The 16,639-nt window shown below is 47.9% G+C and overlaps 1 protein-coding gene and 1 long non-coding RNA gene across 7 annotated transcripts; one reads left to right on the forward strand and one right to left on the reverse strand.

Moving 5' to 3' along the window:
- The first annotated feature begins 625 nt into the window (after positions 1–625).
- On the forward strand, positions 626–8,685 carry EBP (EBP cholestenol delta-isomerase). Of its 6 annotated transcripts, none has more exons than XM_008989231.4 (6): positions 626–708; positions 1,094–1,329; positions 2,338–2,703; positions 6,715–6,751; positions 6,881–7,011; positions 8,204–8,685. In XM_008989231.4, the coding sequence occupies exons 3-6, from the start codon at positions 2,403–2,405 to the stop codon at positions 8,425–8,427; spliced, it is 693 nt and encodes a 230-aa protein (XP_008987479.1). In that variant the 5' UTR covers positions 626–708; positions 1,094–1,329; positions 2,338–2,402; the 3' UTR covers positions 8,428–8,685. The 6 variants fall into 6 exon arrangements, with proteins under 6 accessions (XP_008987479.1, XP_008987481.1, XP_002762881.1 ...); XM_008989233.4 differs by having other exon boundaries at positions 2,385–2,703; XM_002762835.6 differs by lacking the exon at positions 1,094–1,329.
- Positions 8,686–14,637: 5,952 nt separating this feature from the next.
- Positions 14,638–16,539, reverse strand: LOC128930658 (uncharacterized). The gene is made up of 2 exons (XR_013531612.1): positions 16,454–16,539; positions 14,638–14,799 (listed from the first exon to the last, which is right to left on the reverse strand). It is a non-coding gene; the product is annotated as an uncharacterized LOC128930658 (long non-coding RNA).
- Between the last annotated feature and the right edge of the window lie 100 nt (positions 16,540–16,639).

The following is a 16,639-nucleotide window of genomic DNA, read 5'->3' on the forward strand; positions in this document are numbered from 1 at the left end:
TCGATTGCTCCGTCTGGGGTTCCACTGGTGGTTAGCCATTTGATTGACTTTTTAGAATTGGCACAGGGAGATTGAGGGTCTTCATGCCAATTGGCCAGTAGGACTCAGAGGCTTGGGTTCTGATTAGTTATTCTGACTTGTGGTTGGGGGAAGAGAGAATGATCACTATTAGAACCGAAGAGTTCTGAGCACGTAAGAGCTGGGGAGGGGGTGGTTGCAGTGTACAGGATGCGATCTGCCTGTAACAGTTTCCTTGCATTACGATGCGGGTTACTCTACTTAGAAAAGGGCGGAGGTGAGAGGATGCAACGCAACGCTGATTTCACCAGCAGATGATGAGGATACAGCCCTTAATGAGTCCCTGTTTTGATCGACTGAAGAGGGAATGGGGAAAGTGAAGCCAGGACTCGATGCAGATTGGCTACGGACGCAAAACGCCCACCAACCTTGGCCGGCCCCCAGTCTCCACCCTAAACCTGACTCAGGTGAAAATGGCGCCACGCGTGGGGGCGGGACCGGCAGCACACAGAGAGCGCCTATTGGTTGGGAGCGGCAAGGGCCGCCTTCTTCGCTTCGCCATTGGCCCGCTCCATAAGGCGAGGAAACCTACGAGGGGGATGAGCCCGAACTAGGGATGTGACAGAGCTCCAGAGGCAACACAGAGAGCGTCCGGCGCCCCGTGGGAGGCCGCTACCGTCTCGCGGCTAGGTGAGTGCCCTCCACCCGGCACCCTGTCCCTCCCCTAGCTCTCCCAGGCTACGCTGCCAGCCCTCGGCGGCGTGCCTGCGCGAGACCCTTTGCCACCCCCCCCACACACTGCCCCCTTGCGCCGGCGCGAGACCCCCTGCTACCGCAAGGTTATCCGGACGACAGGATCCGCCTTCTCATTGGGCAGTAGGACTGAAGGGGTCTGGTTCGGATTGGAGGACTTTGTGTTCCGCTTTAGCGCTCCTCTCCCGATGCTAGCCTTTCAATTTCCGCCACTTCCCGGCAGGTTGACGGCATTGCACGCTTTCGCGGGAAGGCTGTGGCTTTCCAAACCCCTGCACTGAAGGTTGTAGTTCTGATTCGTTTTCTTTCCTCTGTCCCCCAGCTGCAGTTTTCAGGACTACGGGGACGGCGGAGGGAGGGAATAGCTTTCTTTTGAACAGTCCAAGACGCTGACCCGTGCAACGGGACCACGCCTGGTTCCTGTGTCTCTTACCAAACCGTGACCCCGGAGCACAGGACTGGGTTTGGTGGTCGTGACCAGTTTGTGATCCTTGAAGGAAGAGACCAAGCCTGGTCCTGTATCTCCCTCGCCAGACTGACAGAGAGGGCTGGGATCAGGTGTTGTTCTCATTTGCCTCCCACCAGACTTTGACCCCCAAGGACTGAGATTGGGACTGTTTCTACTACATTATAATATGGCTCCTAGAGGGCTGGAACTAGCTTTCAGTCTTTCTGTGGCCTTATATTTCAGTCATGTTCTTTTTCTTTTCTTTTTTATTTTATTTTGAGACAGAATCTTGCTTGTTGCCCAGGCTGAAGTGCAGTGGCGCAATCTCTGCTCACTGTAAGCTCCGCCTCCCGGGTTCAAGAGATTCTCCTGCCTCAGCCCCCCAAGGAGTTGTAACTACAGGTGCAGCCACCACACCAGGATAATTTTTGTATTTTTAGTAGAGACGGGGTTTCATCATGTTGGCCAGACTGGTCTCGAATTCCTGAGCTCAAGTGATCCACTCGCCTCGGCCTCCCAAAGTGCTGGGATTACAGGCATGAGCCACAGCACCCGGCATTCTTTTCTTTTTTAGAGGCAGAGTCTCCGGCTGGAGTGCAGTGATGTGATCACGGCTTACTTTAGCCTTGAACTCCTGGGCTCAAAGCGATCCTCCTGCCTCAGCCTACCTAGTAGCTGGGACTACAGACATGTGTCATCACACATGGCTAATTTTCTCATTTCTTTTTTTTTTTTTTTTAAGATGGGGTTTCACCATGTTGATCAGGCTGGTCTTGAACTCCTGACCTCAGGTGATCCTCCCACTTTGGCCTCCAAAGTGCTTGGATTACAGGCGTGAGCCACCATGCCGGGCCAATTTTCTTATTTCTTAAGAGTTTTGCTACCTTGCCCAGGCTGGGCTTGAATTCCTGGCCTCAGGCACTACTCCTGCCTCAGCCTTCCAAAAGCACTGGAATTACCAGCCATAGTGCCTGGCCTTAGTCATACTCTTAAAACAGAATGTAATTAGAAATGTTACAGTCCTGTCTGTTAACTGGTAAATTCAGTCCTTTTACATTTCTTTTGGTAATAAACTATTTGAATTTTATTATCTCATTCTGTGCTTTCTATTTGTCCAGGTTTTCCTGTTCCTTTTTTTTTTAACTTCCTACCTATCCACACGCAGCCATCTGCCCACAAAGACATGACTACCAACGCGGGCCCTTTGCACCCATACTGGCCTCAGCACCTAAGACTGGACAACTTTGTGCCTAATGACCGCCCCACCTGGCATATACTGGCTGGCCTCTTCTCTGTCACAGGGGTCTTAGTTGTGACCACGTGGCTGTTGTCGGGTCGTGCTGCGGTGGTCCCACTGGGGACTTGGCGGCGACTGTCCCTGTGCTGGTTTGCAGTGTGTGGGTTCATTCACCTGGTGATTGAGGGCTGGTTCATTCTCTACTATGAGGACCTGCTTGAAGACCAAGCCTTCTTATCCCAACTCTGTGAGTGCTGAGTTCTTTCATATGCTGTGGGAGGGGATTTGCTGGGCAGGGATTGGCTTGGATTTTACCTTCCCACCTATTCTTCCGTTTGATTTATTTTAAATTTTTATTTAACCTTTTAAAAAATTTATTATGGGCCGGGTGCAGTGGCTCACGCCTGTAGTCCCAGCACCTTGGGAGGCTGAAACGGGAGGATCACTTGAGATCAGTAGTTCAAGACCAGCCTGGCCAACATGGTGAAACCCTGTCTCTGCTAAAAATACAAAAATTAGCCGGGTGTGGTGGCACACACCTGTAGTCCCAGCTACTCGGGAGGCTGAGGCAGGAGAATTGCTTGAACCTGGGAGGCAGAGGTTGCAGTGAGCCAAGACTGCACCATTGCACTCCAGCCTGGGCAACAGAGTGAGACTTCATCTTAAAAAAAAAAATTGTAATAATTATCGTTCTTTTTTTTTTTTTTGCCCTTCTCCAAAACTGGTAGATAACTTGTTTTTGAGACAAGGTCTTGCTCTGTTGCCCAGGCTGGAGTGCAATGGCGTGATCATAACTCACTGCCATAGCTCACTGCAGCCTCCAACTCCTGGGCTCAAGTGATCATCTCACCTCAGCCTCCCCAGCGGCTGGGAGTATAGGTGCATAGCTCTATGCCTGGCTAATATTTTCACTTTTTTGTAGAGACAGGGTCTTGCTATGTTGTTCAGGCTGTTCTTCAACTCTTGGGCTCAAGCAGTCCTTCCACCTCAGCCTCCCAAAATGCTGGGATGACAGGTATGCACCACTGTGCCCAGGCTTATTTAACTTTTTTGTTCCATGTATATTTACATGGGTCAAACAACCATTTAAATAGATTTGCAGTGAAAATCTTTCTATCCACCAAGTTTCCCCAAATGCTATTAGGCACTGGTATTTTTTGTTTGTTTGTTTGTTTGAGATGGAGTCTTGCTCTGTCCCCCAGACTGGAGTGCAGTGGCGTGATCTCAGCTCACTGCAACCTCCACCTCCTGGGTTCAAGCGACTCTCTTGCCTCAGCCTCCCTAGTAGCTGAAATTACAGGGGCCTGCCACCACAACTGGCTAATTTCTGTATTTTTTGTAGAGACGGGATTTCCTCATGTAGGCCAGGCTGGTCTCAAACTCCCGACCTTGCTCCTCGGCTTCCCAAAGTACTGGAATGAGCCATTGTGCCCAGCCAGCCACCATTGATAGTTGTTTATGTTTCTTTCCAATTTATTTACATTTGTAAATCTCAATTTGCTCCATTGTAAAAGGGGGATAATAGTAATAACCAGCTGTATGTAAGATACTTAGAAGAGTGTTTGGCAAACAGTGGATGCCATGTAATATTCCTATTATTATTATCATTGTTTGTATTTTTCCCTTTTTATGCAAATGATAACATGCTATACATACTTCTGATCTTTTCGCTTTTTCTTTTTTTCCTTACAAGAAAACCAAAGAAGCCATTTTCTTTTTTGAGACAGAGTCTCGCTCTGTCACCCAGGCTAGAGTGCAGTGGCATGATTATAGCTCACTGCAGCCTTGAATTCCTGGGCAATCAAGCGATCCTCCTGCCTCAGCCTCCCTAGTAGCTGAGATTATAGGCATGTGTCACCACACCCAGTTAATTTTTTAAAACAACATACTTTTTTAGTGATGGGGTTCTGGCTTCAAATGACCTGCCCACCTCAGCCTCCCAAAGTGCTAGGATTACAAGCATCAGCCACCACACCTGGCTGCTTTTTTCAATGAGGTCACTCTTCATGATTTCATAAAGAGCTTTTGAAACAAACATTATACAGTTATTTGACTTGTCTTGTATTGATGGACATTTTCCCTCAATCTTCTGCCATTATAAACAAGGCTGTGTGCGGTGGCTCACGCCTATAATCCCAGCACTTTGGAAGGCTCAGGCAGGTGGATCACTTGAGGCCAGGAGTTCAAAACAAGCCTGGCCAACATGGTAAAACCTGTCTCTACTAAAAATACAAAAATCAGCTGGGCATGGTGTCGCTTGCCTGTAATCCCCAAGCTCAGGAGACTGTGGCAGGAGAATCTCTTAAACCCAGGAGGAAGAGGTTGCAGTGAGCCAAGATCACGCCCCTGCATTCCAGCCTGGGCAACAGAGCAAGACTCTGTCTCAAAAAAATAAAATAGGCTGAGCGTGGTGGCTCACGCTTGTAATCCCAGCACTTTGGGAGGCCGAGGCAATTGGATCACTTGAGATCAGGAGTTAGAGACCAGCGTGGCCAACATAGTGAAACCTCATCTCTACGAAAATACAAAAATTAGCTGGATGTGATAGTAGGTGCCTGTAATCGTAGCTACTCGGGAGGAAAATCACTTGAACCTGGGAGGCGGAGGTTGCAATGAGCCAGGATCGCGCCACTACACTCCAGCCTGGGTGACAGAGTGAGACTCCGTCTCAAAAAATAATAATAAATAAATATACAATAGTGTTTTTTGGCCTCAGGAATAAAGCTGCTATGAACATTCTAATATAAGTCTTTATGTGGACATCTGCTTTTGTTTCTCTTGGGTAAATAATAGGAGTGCAGTGGCTGGATTTTATGGTAGGTGTGTGTATAATTTTATGGAAAACTACCAAACTGTGTTTCAAAAATGGTTTCACCATTTTATATCTCCACCAACAACGTAGGAGAATTCTGGTTTCTCCACATCCTTGCCAACACTTGTCATGGTCAGATTTTTTTTTGGTTTTTATTTTTTGGAGGCCAAGTCTCACTCTCTCGCCCATGCAGGAGTGCAGTGCTGCCATCTCAGCTCACCGCAACCTCCGCCTCCCAGGTCCCGGCAATTCTCCTACCTCAGCCTCCTGAGTAGCTGGGATTACAGGCATGCGCCACCACACCCAGCTCATTTTTATATTTTTAGTAGAGACGGGATTTCACCGTGTTTGTCAGGCTGGTCTCATACTCCTGACCTCAGGTGATCCACCTGCCTCAGTTTCCCAAAGTGCTGGGATTACAGGTGTGAGCCACCAAGCCCGGCTGGTCAGATGTTTCTTAAATTTTAGTCATTCCAGTAGATGTGAGTGATATCTCATTTTGGTTTTAATTTGCTTTTTCTTAGTGACTAATGGAAGTTTGAACATCTTTCATGTGCTTATTGGCCATTTAGAAATCCTCTTTGTGAATAACCTATTCAAGTCTTCTGCCTAGTTTTATATTGGATGGTCTTTTTCTTTCTTTCTTTCTTTTTTTTTTTTTCCCTAAGACAGGGTCTCACTCTGTCGTGCAGGCTGAGCACCGTGGTGCTATCATAGCTCACTGCAACCTCAACCTCCTGGGTTCAAACCATCCTCCCACTTCAGCTTAGGTTCATGCCACCATGTCCAACTAATTTTTGTGTGTTTTGTAGAGATGGGGTCTCACTATATTGTTCAGACTGGTCTCGAACTCCTTTATGCAAGCCGTCATCCCACCTTAGCCTCCCAGAGTGTTGGGATTACAGGTATGAGCCACCATGCAAGCCCGATTCTCTGCTCTTTTTTTTAATATATAATTTTTTTTATTTTTTTGAGATGGAGTCTCACTGTTGCCCAGGCTGGAGTGCAGTGGCATGATCTCTGCTCACTGCAATCTCTGCCTCCCAGGTTTAAATGATTCTCCTGCCTCAGCCTCCCATGTAGCTGGGATTACAGGCGCACACTACCATGCCTGACTACTCTGCTCATTCTTTTATTCACTCCTCTGTTCACCTACAGTCTCTCTGTCTCATTAGCTACTTTACTCACTCCCGTCATCTACACCTGCCTCCTTTCATGCCACACACATTTCTTGAGTACCAATCACAGCCACACTGTTTTGTGTCAGGCTTTGCACACATTACCTTGTTTTAGATAAACCACTAGAATCCAAACAGTTACCCCATTTCACTGATGAGGAAGCGGGCGTGTGGGAAGGTTATGAAGTCGCTTGCAGGGGCCCCCAGCTCTCACAAATGTGGGTTGCTTTCCCTGCCTTTATTCTTCCTGTCTCTCTCTTTTCCTCAGGGAAAGAATATTCCAAGGGAGACAGCCGATACATCCTGTAAGTGTTTGCGTCTGTCAGTGGAGACTGGCATTGGTTTTGGGGGAGTGGTGAGTTGGGAAGCACTAAAGGGGTCACCTGTGGGAAGAGCATAGCAATGCCAGTGTCCCCTCATGCTTTCTCCCGCAGGGGTGACAACTTCACAGTGTGCATGGAGAGCATCACAGTTTGCCTTTGGGGACCACTCAGCCTGTGGGTGGTGATTGCCTTTCTCCGCCAGCATCCCCTACGCTTTGTTCTACAGCTCGTGGTCTCTGTGGGTGAGGAGAGGGCACTAGAGGGGCACTGGGCACTAGGTGGGGGAAGGTACATCCCTGGGATCTCTCAATGGTGCCCTTCCAGGGATGAGTCAGACTCAATGACAAACCCCCTGAGGCTCTGGAATGGCCATGCCCTTCTCTGAGCCTGTGCTTTCAGGTGGGGAGGGTTCGTTTTTCTTCCTCCTCCTCCTCCTCCTCCATCACAAAGTCTCCTGTGAAGGTTATGTGAGGTGGCTCAGGGTGACAGGAAGCCCCTGGAACCTCCAGGATCAGGACTCTGAAATCCTTTCCTGTAAGTCAGTCATCTTTTTTTTTTTAAAAAAGACGGGGTTTCACCGTGTTGGTCAGGCTGGTCTTGAACTCTCGACCTCAGGTGATCCACCCACCTTGGCCTCCAAAGTGCTTGGATTATAGGCGTGAGCCACCATGCCCAGCTCAGTCATCTTTTTTAAAAAACAGGGTCTGGCTCTGTCACTCAGGCCAGAGTGCTATAGCATGATCTCGGCTCACTGCAACCTCTACCTCCTAGGCTCAAGCAATCTTCCCCCCTCAGCCTCCTGAGTAGCTGAGACTACAGACATGTGCCACCGTGCCTGGCTAATTTTTGTATTTTTAGTAGAGATGGAGTTTTGCCATGTTGCCCAGGCTGATCTCAAGCTCTTAAGCTCAAGCAATCCTCCTGGCTTGGCCTCCTGAAGTGCTGGGATTATAGGCTTGAGCCACCATGCCTGGCCTCAGTCGTCTTTTGTTGTTAAATTGTTAGCTTTCGGGGTCCAAAGTGGCTCCCGCCAGAGGTCATGGCACTCGCGAAGGCGAAGTCATCAGTTCAAGGCTAACCTGAGCAACCTCATAAGCTCAAACTTATTGGCAAAAAAAAAAAAAAAAAAATTGTTAGCTTTCTTTAGTTCTAGAGATACGAGTTATCTTTAGTCCCAGAATCCTAAGCTGTCTTGGATTCTAGGATTTTGAATTTCCTTAAATCTGAAGGCGTGAGCTCTCCTGAGTTCAGATATTCTCAGCTCTCTGTCGTCTGGAATCCCACTTTTCTGATTTCTTAGATTTTCAGCTTTAGGATTTCAGAATACTTAGCTCTGAGACCCTAAATGATGACTTGGAAAGTGCCTTGGAATAGAGTTGGGGAAAGCTTCCCCTTCCTCACAGGGGCTTCTCCTTTCCCTCCTGCCACCCACAGGTCAGATCTATGGGGATGTGCTCTACTTCCTGACGGAGCACCGTGACGGATTCCAGCATGGGGAGCTGGGCCACCCTCTCTACTTCTGGTTTTACTTTGTCTTCATGAACAGCCTGTGGCTGGTGCTGCCTGGAGTCCTTGTGCTTGATGCTGTGAAGCACCTCACTCATGCCCAGAGCACGCTGGATGCCAAGACCACGAAAGCCAAGAGCAAGAAGAACTGAGGAGTGGTGGACCGGGCTCAAATGCTGGCCAAGGAGGAGCTCTCCACCTGCCAGAAGAGTCTAGTCCTGCTCCCACAGGTTGGAGGGACAAAGCTAATTGATCTGTACACTCAGGCTCGTGCGTGGGCACGAGACGGGGAAGAAAAGGGCTGTGTGGAGGCACTGCTGGGAGCCATTGGGACACAGATACAAGAGAAGCCAGGAGGTCTATGATGGCGGCAATTTTTAAAATCGGGAAATAAAAGATCTTAACTCTAATACTGAGTGATCTTTAATTACTAACCCCAGAGATGCCCTATGACCCCACAGACCCCCATCGGCCTCATATAGACCTCCCACCTCTGACCTCACAAACCTCCATCACTGACCTCCCAAGACCCCATAACTTACCACACAGACCCTGTCACTGGCCCCACAGTCACCTTCTCTTAAGCTGCCATAGCAAAATACCACAGACACATATATATCATGGAATATTATGCAGCCATAAAAAAAACGATGAGTTCATGTCCTTTGTAGGGACATAAATGAACCTGGAAACCATCATTCTCAGCAAGCTGACACAAGAACAGAAAATCAAACACCACATGTTCTCACTCATAGGCAGGTGTTGAACAATGAGAACACATGGACACAGGGAGGGGAGCATCACACACTGAGGTCTGTTGGGGAAATAGGGGAGGGACAGCGTGGGGTAGGGAGTTGGGGAGAGATAGCATGGGGAGAAATGCCAGATATAGGTGATGGGGATGGAGGCAGCAAATCACATTGCCATGTGTGTACCTATGCAACAATCTTGCATGTTCTTCACATGTACTCCAAAACCTAAAATACAATTTAAAAAAAAGTATTACATGCAGGGCCAAGCGCAGTGGTTCACACCTGTAATCCCAGCACTTTGGGAGGCTGAGGTGGGAGAATCGCTTAGGCTCAGGAGTTCAAGACCAGCCTGGGCAATATGATGAAACCCCGTCTCTACAAAAATCAGCCAGGCATGGTGGCACACACCTGTAGTTGAGACAGGAGGATCACTTGAACCTGGGAGGTCAAGGCGGCAGTGAGCTGAGAGTGCACCACTGCACACCAGCCTGGCTGACAAAGTGAGACCCCATCTCAAAAAAATAAAAGAATGAAAAAAAAATGCCACAGACTAGGGGGACTAAACCATGGAAATTCATTTTCTCACAGTTCCAGAGTCCAAGATCAAGCTGTCAGCAGGTTTGGCTTCTGCAGCCCCTCTCCGTAGCTTGCAGGTGGCCACCTTCTCACTGTGTCCTCACATGGTCTCTATGAACTAGTGTCCCTGGTGTGTCCAAATTTCCTCTTTTTTTTTTTTTTTTTTTTTGAGACAGGGCCTCACTATGTGCCAGGCTAGAATGCAGTGATGTGATCATGGTTCACTGCAGCCTCTACCTCCCGGGCTCCAGCGATCTTCCTGCCTCAGCCTCCTGAGTATCTGGGACTATACAGGTGTGTACCACCACATACTGCTAGTTATTTTTATTTTTTATAGCAATGGAGTCTCACTGTTGCCCAGGCTGGACTCAAACTCCTGGGCTCAAGCAATCCTCCCACCTCAGCTTCCCAAGTAACTGGGACAACAGGCATATGCCATTATTCCTGATTAACTTTTTAAAAAATTTTTTGTAGAGATGGGGTCTCACTATGTTGCCCAAGCTGATCTCAAACTCCTATACTCAAGTGATCCTCCCACCTCAGCCTCCCAAGTAGCTGAGAGTATAGGTGTGAGCTACCATGTCTGGCCCAAATTTTCTTTTGTGAGGACACCATTTGACCAGCCTGGGCAACATGATGAAATCCCATCTCTACAAAAAATTTTTAAAAATTAGCCAGGCATCATGAGGCCAAGGTGGGAGGATCACCTGAGCTGGGGAGGTGGAGGCTGCAATGAGCCATGATCATGGTAAGACCCTGTCTTTAAAAAAAAAAAAAAAAAAAAAAAAAAGGGGCTCCTGCCAGGCGCAGTGGCTCAATGCATGTAGATCACCTAAGGTCGGGAGTTTGAGACCAGCCTGGCCAACATGGTGAAACTCTGTCTCTACTAAAAATACAAAAATTAGCCTGGCATGGTGGCACATGCCTGTAATCCCAGCTACTTGGGAGGCTGAGGCAGGAGAATCACTTGAACCCAGGAAGTCAAGGTTGCAGTGAGCCAATATCATGGCACCACTGTACTCTAGCCTGGCAGCCTAGGCAACAGAGACTGTCTCAAAAAAAAAAGGGTAGGGGAAGCTGTGTTGGATTAGGGCCTACTATATGAGTCTCATTTTAACTTAACCACCTCTTTAAAGTCCCTGTCTCCAAATATAGTCACATTCTGTGATATTGGGGGTTAGGGCTTTAACATACAAATTTGGGGAGGACACAGTTCAGTCTATAACATTCTGTTCTCTCTGGCCTCCCAGAATTCATGTCCTTGTGTGCAAATGTGTTCACCCCCATCCCAGCGACCCAATGCTCTGTGCTCTCTCTTGTGCTTTCTCTCTCTTTTTTTTTTTTTTTTTTGGAGACAGTCTTACTCTGTGGCCCAGGCTGGAGTGCAATGGCATGATTTCAGGTCACTGCAACCTCCGCCTCCCGAGCTCAAGTGATTCTCCTGCCTCAGCCTCCCAAGTAGCTTGGATTACAGGCATGTGCCACCATGCCAGGCTAATTTTTGTATTTTTAGTAGAGACAGAGTTTTACCATGTTAGCCTGGCTGGTCTCGAACTCCTGGCCTCAGGTGATTCGCCCAACTTGGCCTCCCAAAGTGCTGGGATTATAGGCATAAACCACTGTGCCTGGCCTCTAAAAACTCTTAAACCAGTCCAACATTAAGTCCCAAGTCTTACATAAATGTCATCCAAATCAAGTGTGAATGAGACTGGAGGTATGATTCATCACGATGCAAAAATTCTTCTCTAGCTGTGAACCCGTGAAACCAGATAAATATCTGCTTCCAAAATTCAGTGGTAGGACAAGCATAAGCTAGATAGATATTTCCATTCCAAAAAGGAGAAATCAGAAAGAAGAAAGGGATCACAGGACAGGCATGGTGTCTCATGCACGTAATCCCAGCATTTTGGGAGGCTGAGATGGGAGGGTCACTTGAACCCAGGAATTTGAGACCACCCAGGGCAACATGGTGAAACCCTGTCTCTACAAAAAATTAAAAACTTAGCCAGGTATGGTGGCTGGGACCTATAGTCCCAGCTCCTCAGGAGGCTGAAGTGGGAGGATTGATTAAGCCCAGGAGGCCAAGGCTGCAGTGAGCCCTGATCTCACCCCTATACCCCAGCCTGGGCAACAGAGTGAGATCCTGTCTCAGAAAAAAAAAAAAGGAGCACAGGTCCCAAATAAGTTTGCAACTGAATAAGACAAATTCTATTAGATTTTTAAGACTTGAGAATGATCCTATTTGGCTCTGTGCTCTGTCCTCTGGGCCCATAAGATTGGGGGCCCCACTTTCCTGGGTCACTGGAGAGGCGGTGTTGCTCACTGAGCTCTGGGTGGCAGCCTGGCCCACTGAAACAGAGGAGGTTTCTCTGCCCTCTGGAACTGAGGAGGAGATAGCCTCACCTTTGGGATTATTCTTCCTTTTTCTTGAAGTATAATGCATATACACAGCCAGAAAGCTCTGTTGTCTTGTCCTGTTGAATCCCAGAAGTCCTGCAGTCTTCTTTCATTTTGTCCAGTCTCTGTCCTCTTTAGTCCCAGCTGGCCGTGTTTCTGCTGGTATCTCTATTTCTGGCTTCTGCTGAGATGGCTGATTAGGTCAGTGAGTCACACCCATGATCTCTTTGTGGCATGATTGTCTAGCCACACCCTTTGTCTTGTCACCAGAGCACATTCTCAAATTTTGCAGTATTGGATAGGCTGTGAATTTTTTTTTTAATCTTCACATTCAAGTTCCTTTCTGCCTGACAATTTCTTTTTCAATTTCTCTCTCTCCTCTTGCATTCTACTAGAAGCAGCAAAGAGAAATGAGGCCACATAACACACTGCTTAGAAATCTCCTTAGCTAAATCTCCCAAGTTCACATCTCAACTTCTACCTTCCACAAAACAGTAGAACACAATTAACCAAGTTCTTTGCCTTTCCTCCATTTTCCAATAACATACTCCTCATTTCCATCTGAGGGCTCACCAGGAGTACCCTCAACATCCATATTTCTACCAGTAGTCTTCAAGATAATTGTCTTAGTCCGTTTGGACTGCTTTAACAAAATACCATAAACTGGGTAGCTTATGGGCAACTGAAATTGATTTCTCACGGTTCTGGGGTCTGGGAAGTCCAAAATCAAGGTGCTGGCAAATTCAGTGTCTAATGAGGGCCTGTTTCCTTACAGGTGGCTCCTTCTCTCTGTACCCTCACATGGTGGGAGAGTAGAAATCTGGTCCCTTCATCACGTATAATGGAATGACCTAATCACCTCCCAAAGGCCCCACCTCCTAATATCATTACACTGGGGATTAGGTTTCAACATAGGGATTGGAGGTGGCAGGGGGACACAAATGTTAAGAGCATAGCAGCAACATGTTTTTCGGTTTTGTTTTTGGTTGTTTTTTGTTGTTGTTGTTGTTGTTGTTGTTTTGCGACGGAGTCTCACTCTGTTGCCAGGCTAGAGTGCAGTGGTGTGATCTCAGCTCCCTGCAACCTCCGCCTCCCAGGTTCAAACAATTCTCCTGCCTCAGCCTCCCGAGTAGCTGGGACTACAGGCACGTGCCACCACGCCCAGCTAATTTTTGTATTTTTAGTAGAGACACGGTTTCAGCATGTTGGCCAGGCTAGTCTAGATCTCTTGACCTCTAAAAAAAAAATTAGATCTCTTGACCTTGTGATCCACCCACCTTGGCCTCCCAAAGTGCTGGGATTACAGAGGTGAGCCATCATGCCCGGCCAACATAGATTTTTTTCTAACATGTACCTCAAAACTCATCCCAGTTCCAAAGCCACTTCCACATTTTCAGGTATTTGTTACTGCAGCACCCCACTTCCCAGGACCAAGATCTATGTCAGTTTTCTAGCACTGCTGTAACAAAATGCCACAGACCTGGTGGCTTAAACAACAAAAATTTATTTTCTTACAGTTCTGGAGGTGGGAAATGCCAAGTTCAAGGTGTCAGCCAGTTTAGTGTCCCCTGAGGCCTCTGTCCTTGGCTTGTAGATGGTCACATTCTCACTGTGTCCTCACACAGTCTTCCCTCTGCCTGCGCATGTCTGTGTCCTAATCTCTTCTTATAGGGACACCAGCCATATTGGATTAGGACCTGCCCTCACCAACCTCATTTTAACTTAATCACCTCTTGAAAGGCCCTATTTTCAAACAGTCACATTCTGAAGTACTAAGGGTTAGAGCTTCAGCATGAATGTTGGGGAGATACAATTCAGTCAGTAGTATCTCTCTGTGCTCACCCCACTCGCTCCCCAATACTTAACCTCACAGACCCCCATCATATGCCTTGATTACTCAGCTCACAGATCCCCCTGCATTGCTGCCACATGGACCCCCCCAACACCTACCCTATAGACTTCCCATCACAAACCCTAAGGATCCCCCATCACTCACCCCACAGGCCCCATCATGAACCCTGCATATTCACATCATTCACCTCACAGAGCCACATTACTTATCCAACAGACCCCACCCCTGGATCATTCAGCTTATTGGCTCCTAATCACTTCACTCACTCTACAGACTCACTCATCACTGACTCTACAAAGCTCTAATCACTCACCCCACTGACATCCCATTACTAACCCCACAGGTGCCTTCCAGTCACCTCACAGACTCTCCGTCTCTCACACCACAAAGCCCTCTCACCTTGCAAGCTAGCACATCAGCACTCCTACAGCTCCCCCAGTCATTCACCCACCACACAGATGCTCCCATCACCCCACAGAACCTCATCAGTCATCTACACATCCCCATTCCTCAAAGACCTTCACTTCCCCTACAGACTCTCCCCACAGCCCCCATCATTAACCATATAGAATATTGTCACTTGCCACTCAATACCCCATCATTCACTCTCTAGGCTCCCTGCACCCTGCAGACTCCTCCGTCACTACCCCACAGATTCCTATTACTCAGTTTATTGTGCCCTGATCATACCTTCCATAGGCCCCATCACTAACCCCACAAACCCTCATCCTCCCCTGTGTTCATTGGCTCTGGCTTCCATAACAAAACACCACAGACCAGGTGGCTTAAACAATAAACTTATTTTCTCACAGTTTGGGAGGCTGGAAGGTCCAAGGGTAAGGTGCCATCAGGATTGGTGTCTGGTGTGGCTTCTCTCCCTGGCTTGCAGATGGCTACCTTCTCACTGTGTCCTCACGTGGCCCTTTGTGCACTGACCCCCAGTGTCCCTGGTAAGGACATCAGTCTTGTAAGGACACCAATCCTGTTAAATTAGGGCCCCACCCTTATAACCTCATTTAACCTTAATTAGCTCCTTAAAGGTTCTATCTCAGATATAGTCACATTGGAGTTTAGGGCTTCAACATATGAATTTGGGGAGGAGGACATCATTCAGTTCATAACATTCCCTCAGATGCCACAGCTCTCACCTCACAGAGTCCCCAGCACTCCTGCTGCACACATTCCATCACTCAGCCTCTTGGCTTCTGATAAGCCACCCCGAAGACATCCCATCACTAATTCTATAGGTCCCCCATCACTTCCCCGACGTGCCCCATCAACCCATAAGATGCCCATCACTCCCTACAAACATGTTCATTTGTTCTGTAGATTGCCCATTATTGACCCCACAGAAACCCCATAACTCACCCCACAGACTTAGACTCCATGATTCACCCCCACAAGCCCCTATCACCTCAACATCTTCACCCTGAAGATCCCATAACTCACCCCAGAAGCCCCTCATTGGTCACCCTACCAGCCCCATCACTGACCTCACAGACCCAGCACTCATCCTACAGATCCTCCTTTACTAACCCTATAAGCACCCCATAACTCACCTTGCAGAACCCATCACTCAACCCACAGAGTCCATCTCTCATCCCACAGGCCCTTTATCATCATACCACCATTCCATCCCTCAACTCACAGTCCTCCACCATTTACCATGTAACCCCATCACTTACAGATGCCGTCATTCACCCCGTGACTTACCTCATAGTCTACCTATCATGCACCCACAGACCCCCATCTACCCCAGGGATCCCCCATCACTCTCCCCACAGACCTGTCATTCACCTAACAGATACCCTTCACTTACTCTACAGACCCCCATCACTCATCCTGCCGGCTATCATTACCTTATAAACCCTCAGTCATAAAACAATTGGGTACTTGAGAAGTTTTGAAGAGATGGAAAAGAATAAATAATAAAACTACAGATACCTGGAGACTGGCTTCAAGTGACTCGTGTAAGGCCAGGCGCGATGGCTCACACCTGTAATCCCAACACTTTGGGAGGCCCAGGAGGGTGGATCACCTGAGGTTCAGGAGTTCAAGACCAGCCTGGCCCACATGGTGCAGCCCATTTGCACTAAAAATACAATAGAATTAGCCAGGTGTGGTGGCAGGCACCTGTAGTCTCAGCTACTTGGGAGGCTGAGACAGGAGAATCACTTGAACCTGGGGGGCAGAGATTGCAGTGAGCTGAGACCGTGACATTGCACTCCAGCCTGGGCAACAAGAACGAAACTCTGTCTCAAAAAGAAAAAAGAAATATCAAGGGACCTGCGGACTTCAGTTCAAATCCTGGCTCTGCTTAGGCCTACAGTATATAGCTTTGGAGAGATGCCTCACTGTTACGGTCAAAGCCCTGCATGATCTCACTCTATTCTCACCTTGTCTGCTGTCACTTGCCTACCATTCACTCTACTTAAAGGCATGCTGACCTCCTTGCTCTTCCTCAGACACAACAGGCATAGCTCCAAGTTCCATCCATTGCACTGCCTACTCTCTGTGACACTACCCCCTTTGACTTTGAGCTTTTTTCTCCCTGGCTTTCAGTACTGTAATCTGTAAAATGCTAAGAATAATAACACCTACCTGCTATGGTTCGAATGTTTGTCCCCTCCAAAACTCATGTTGAAATGAAATCTTTATTTTAACAGTATTAAGAAGGTGGGAAATCCGACTATGATATTTGAGAGATGGGACCTTGGGAGGTAATTAGGATTAGATTAGATGAGGTCACGAGGGTGGGGCATTAGTAGCTTTCTAAAAGGAGAAACA

Source organism: Callithrix jacchus, chromosome X, assembly GCF_049354715.1.
Source record: "Callithrix jacchus isolate 240 chromosome X, calJac240_pri, whole genome shotgun sequence".
Classification (NCBI taxonomy): domain Eukaryota; kingdom Metazoa; phylum Chordata; class Mammalia; order Primates; family Cebidae; genus Callithrix; species Callithrix jacchus.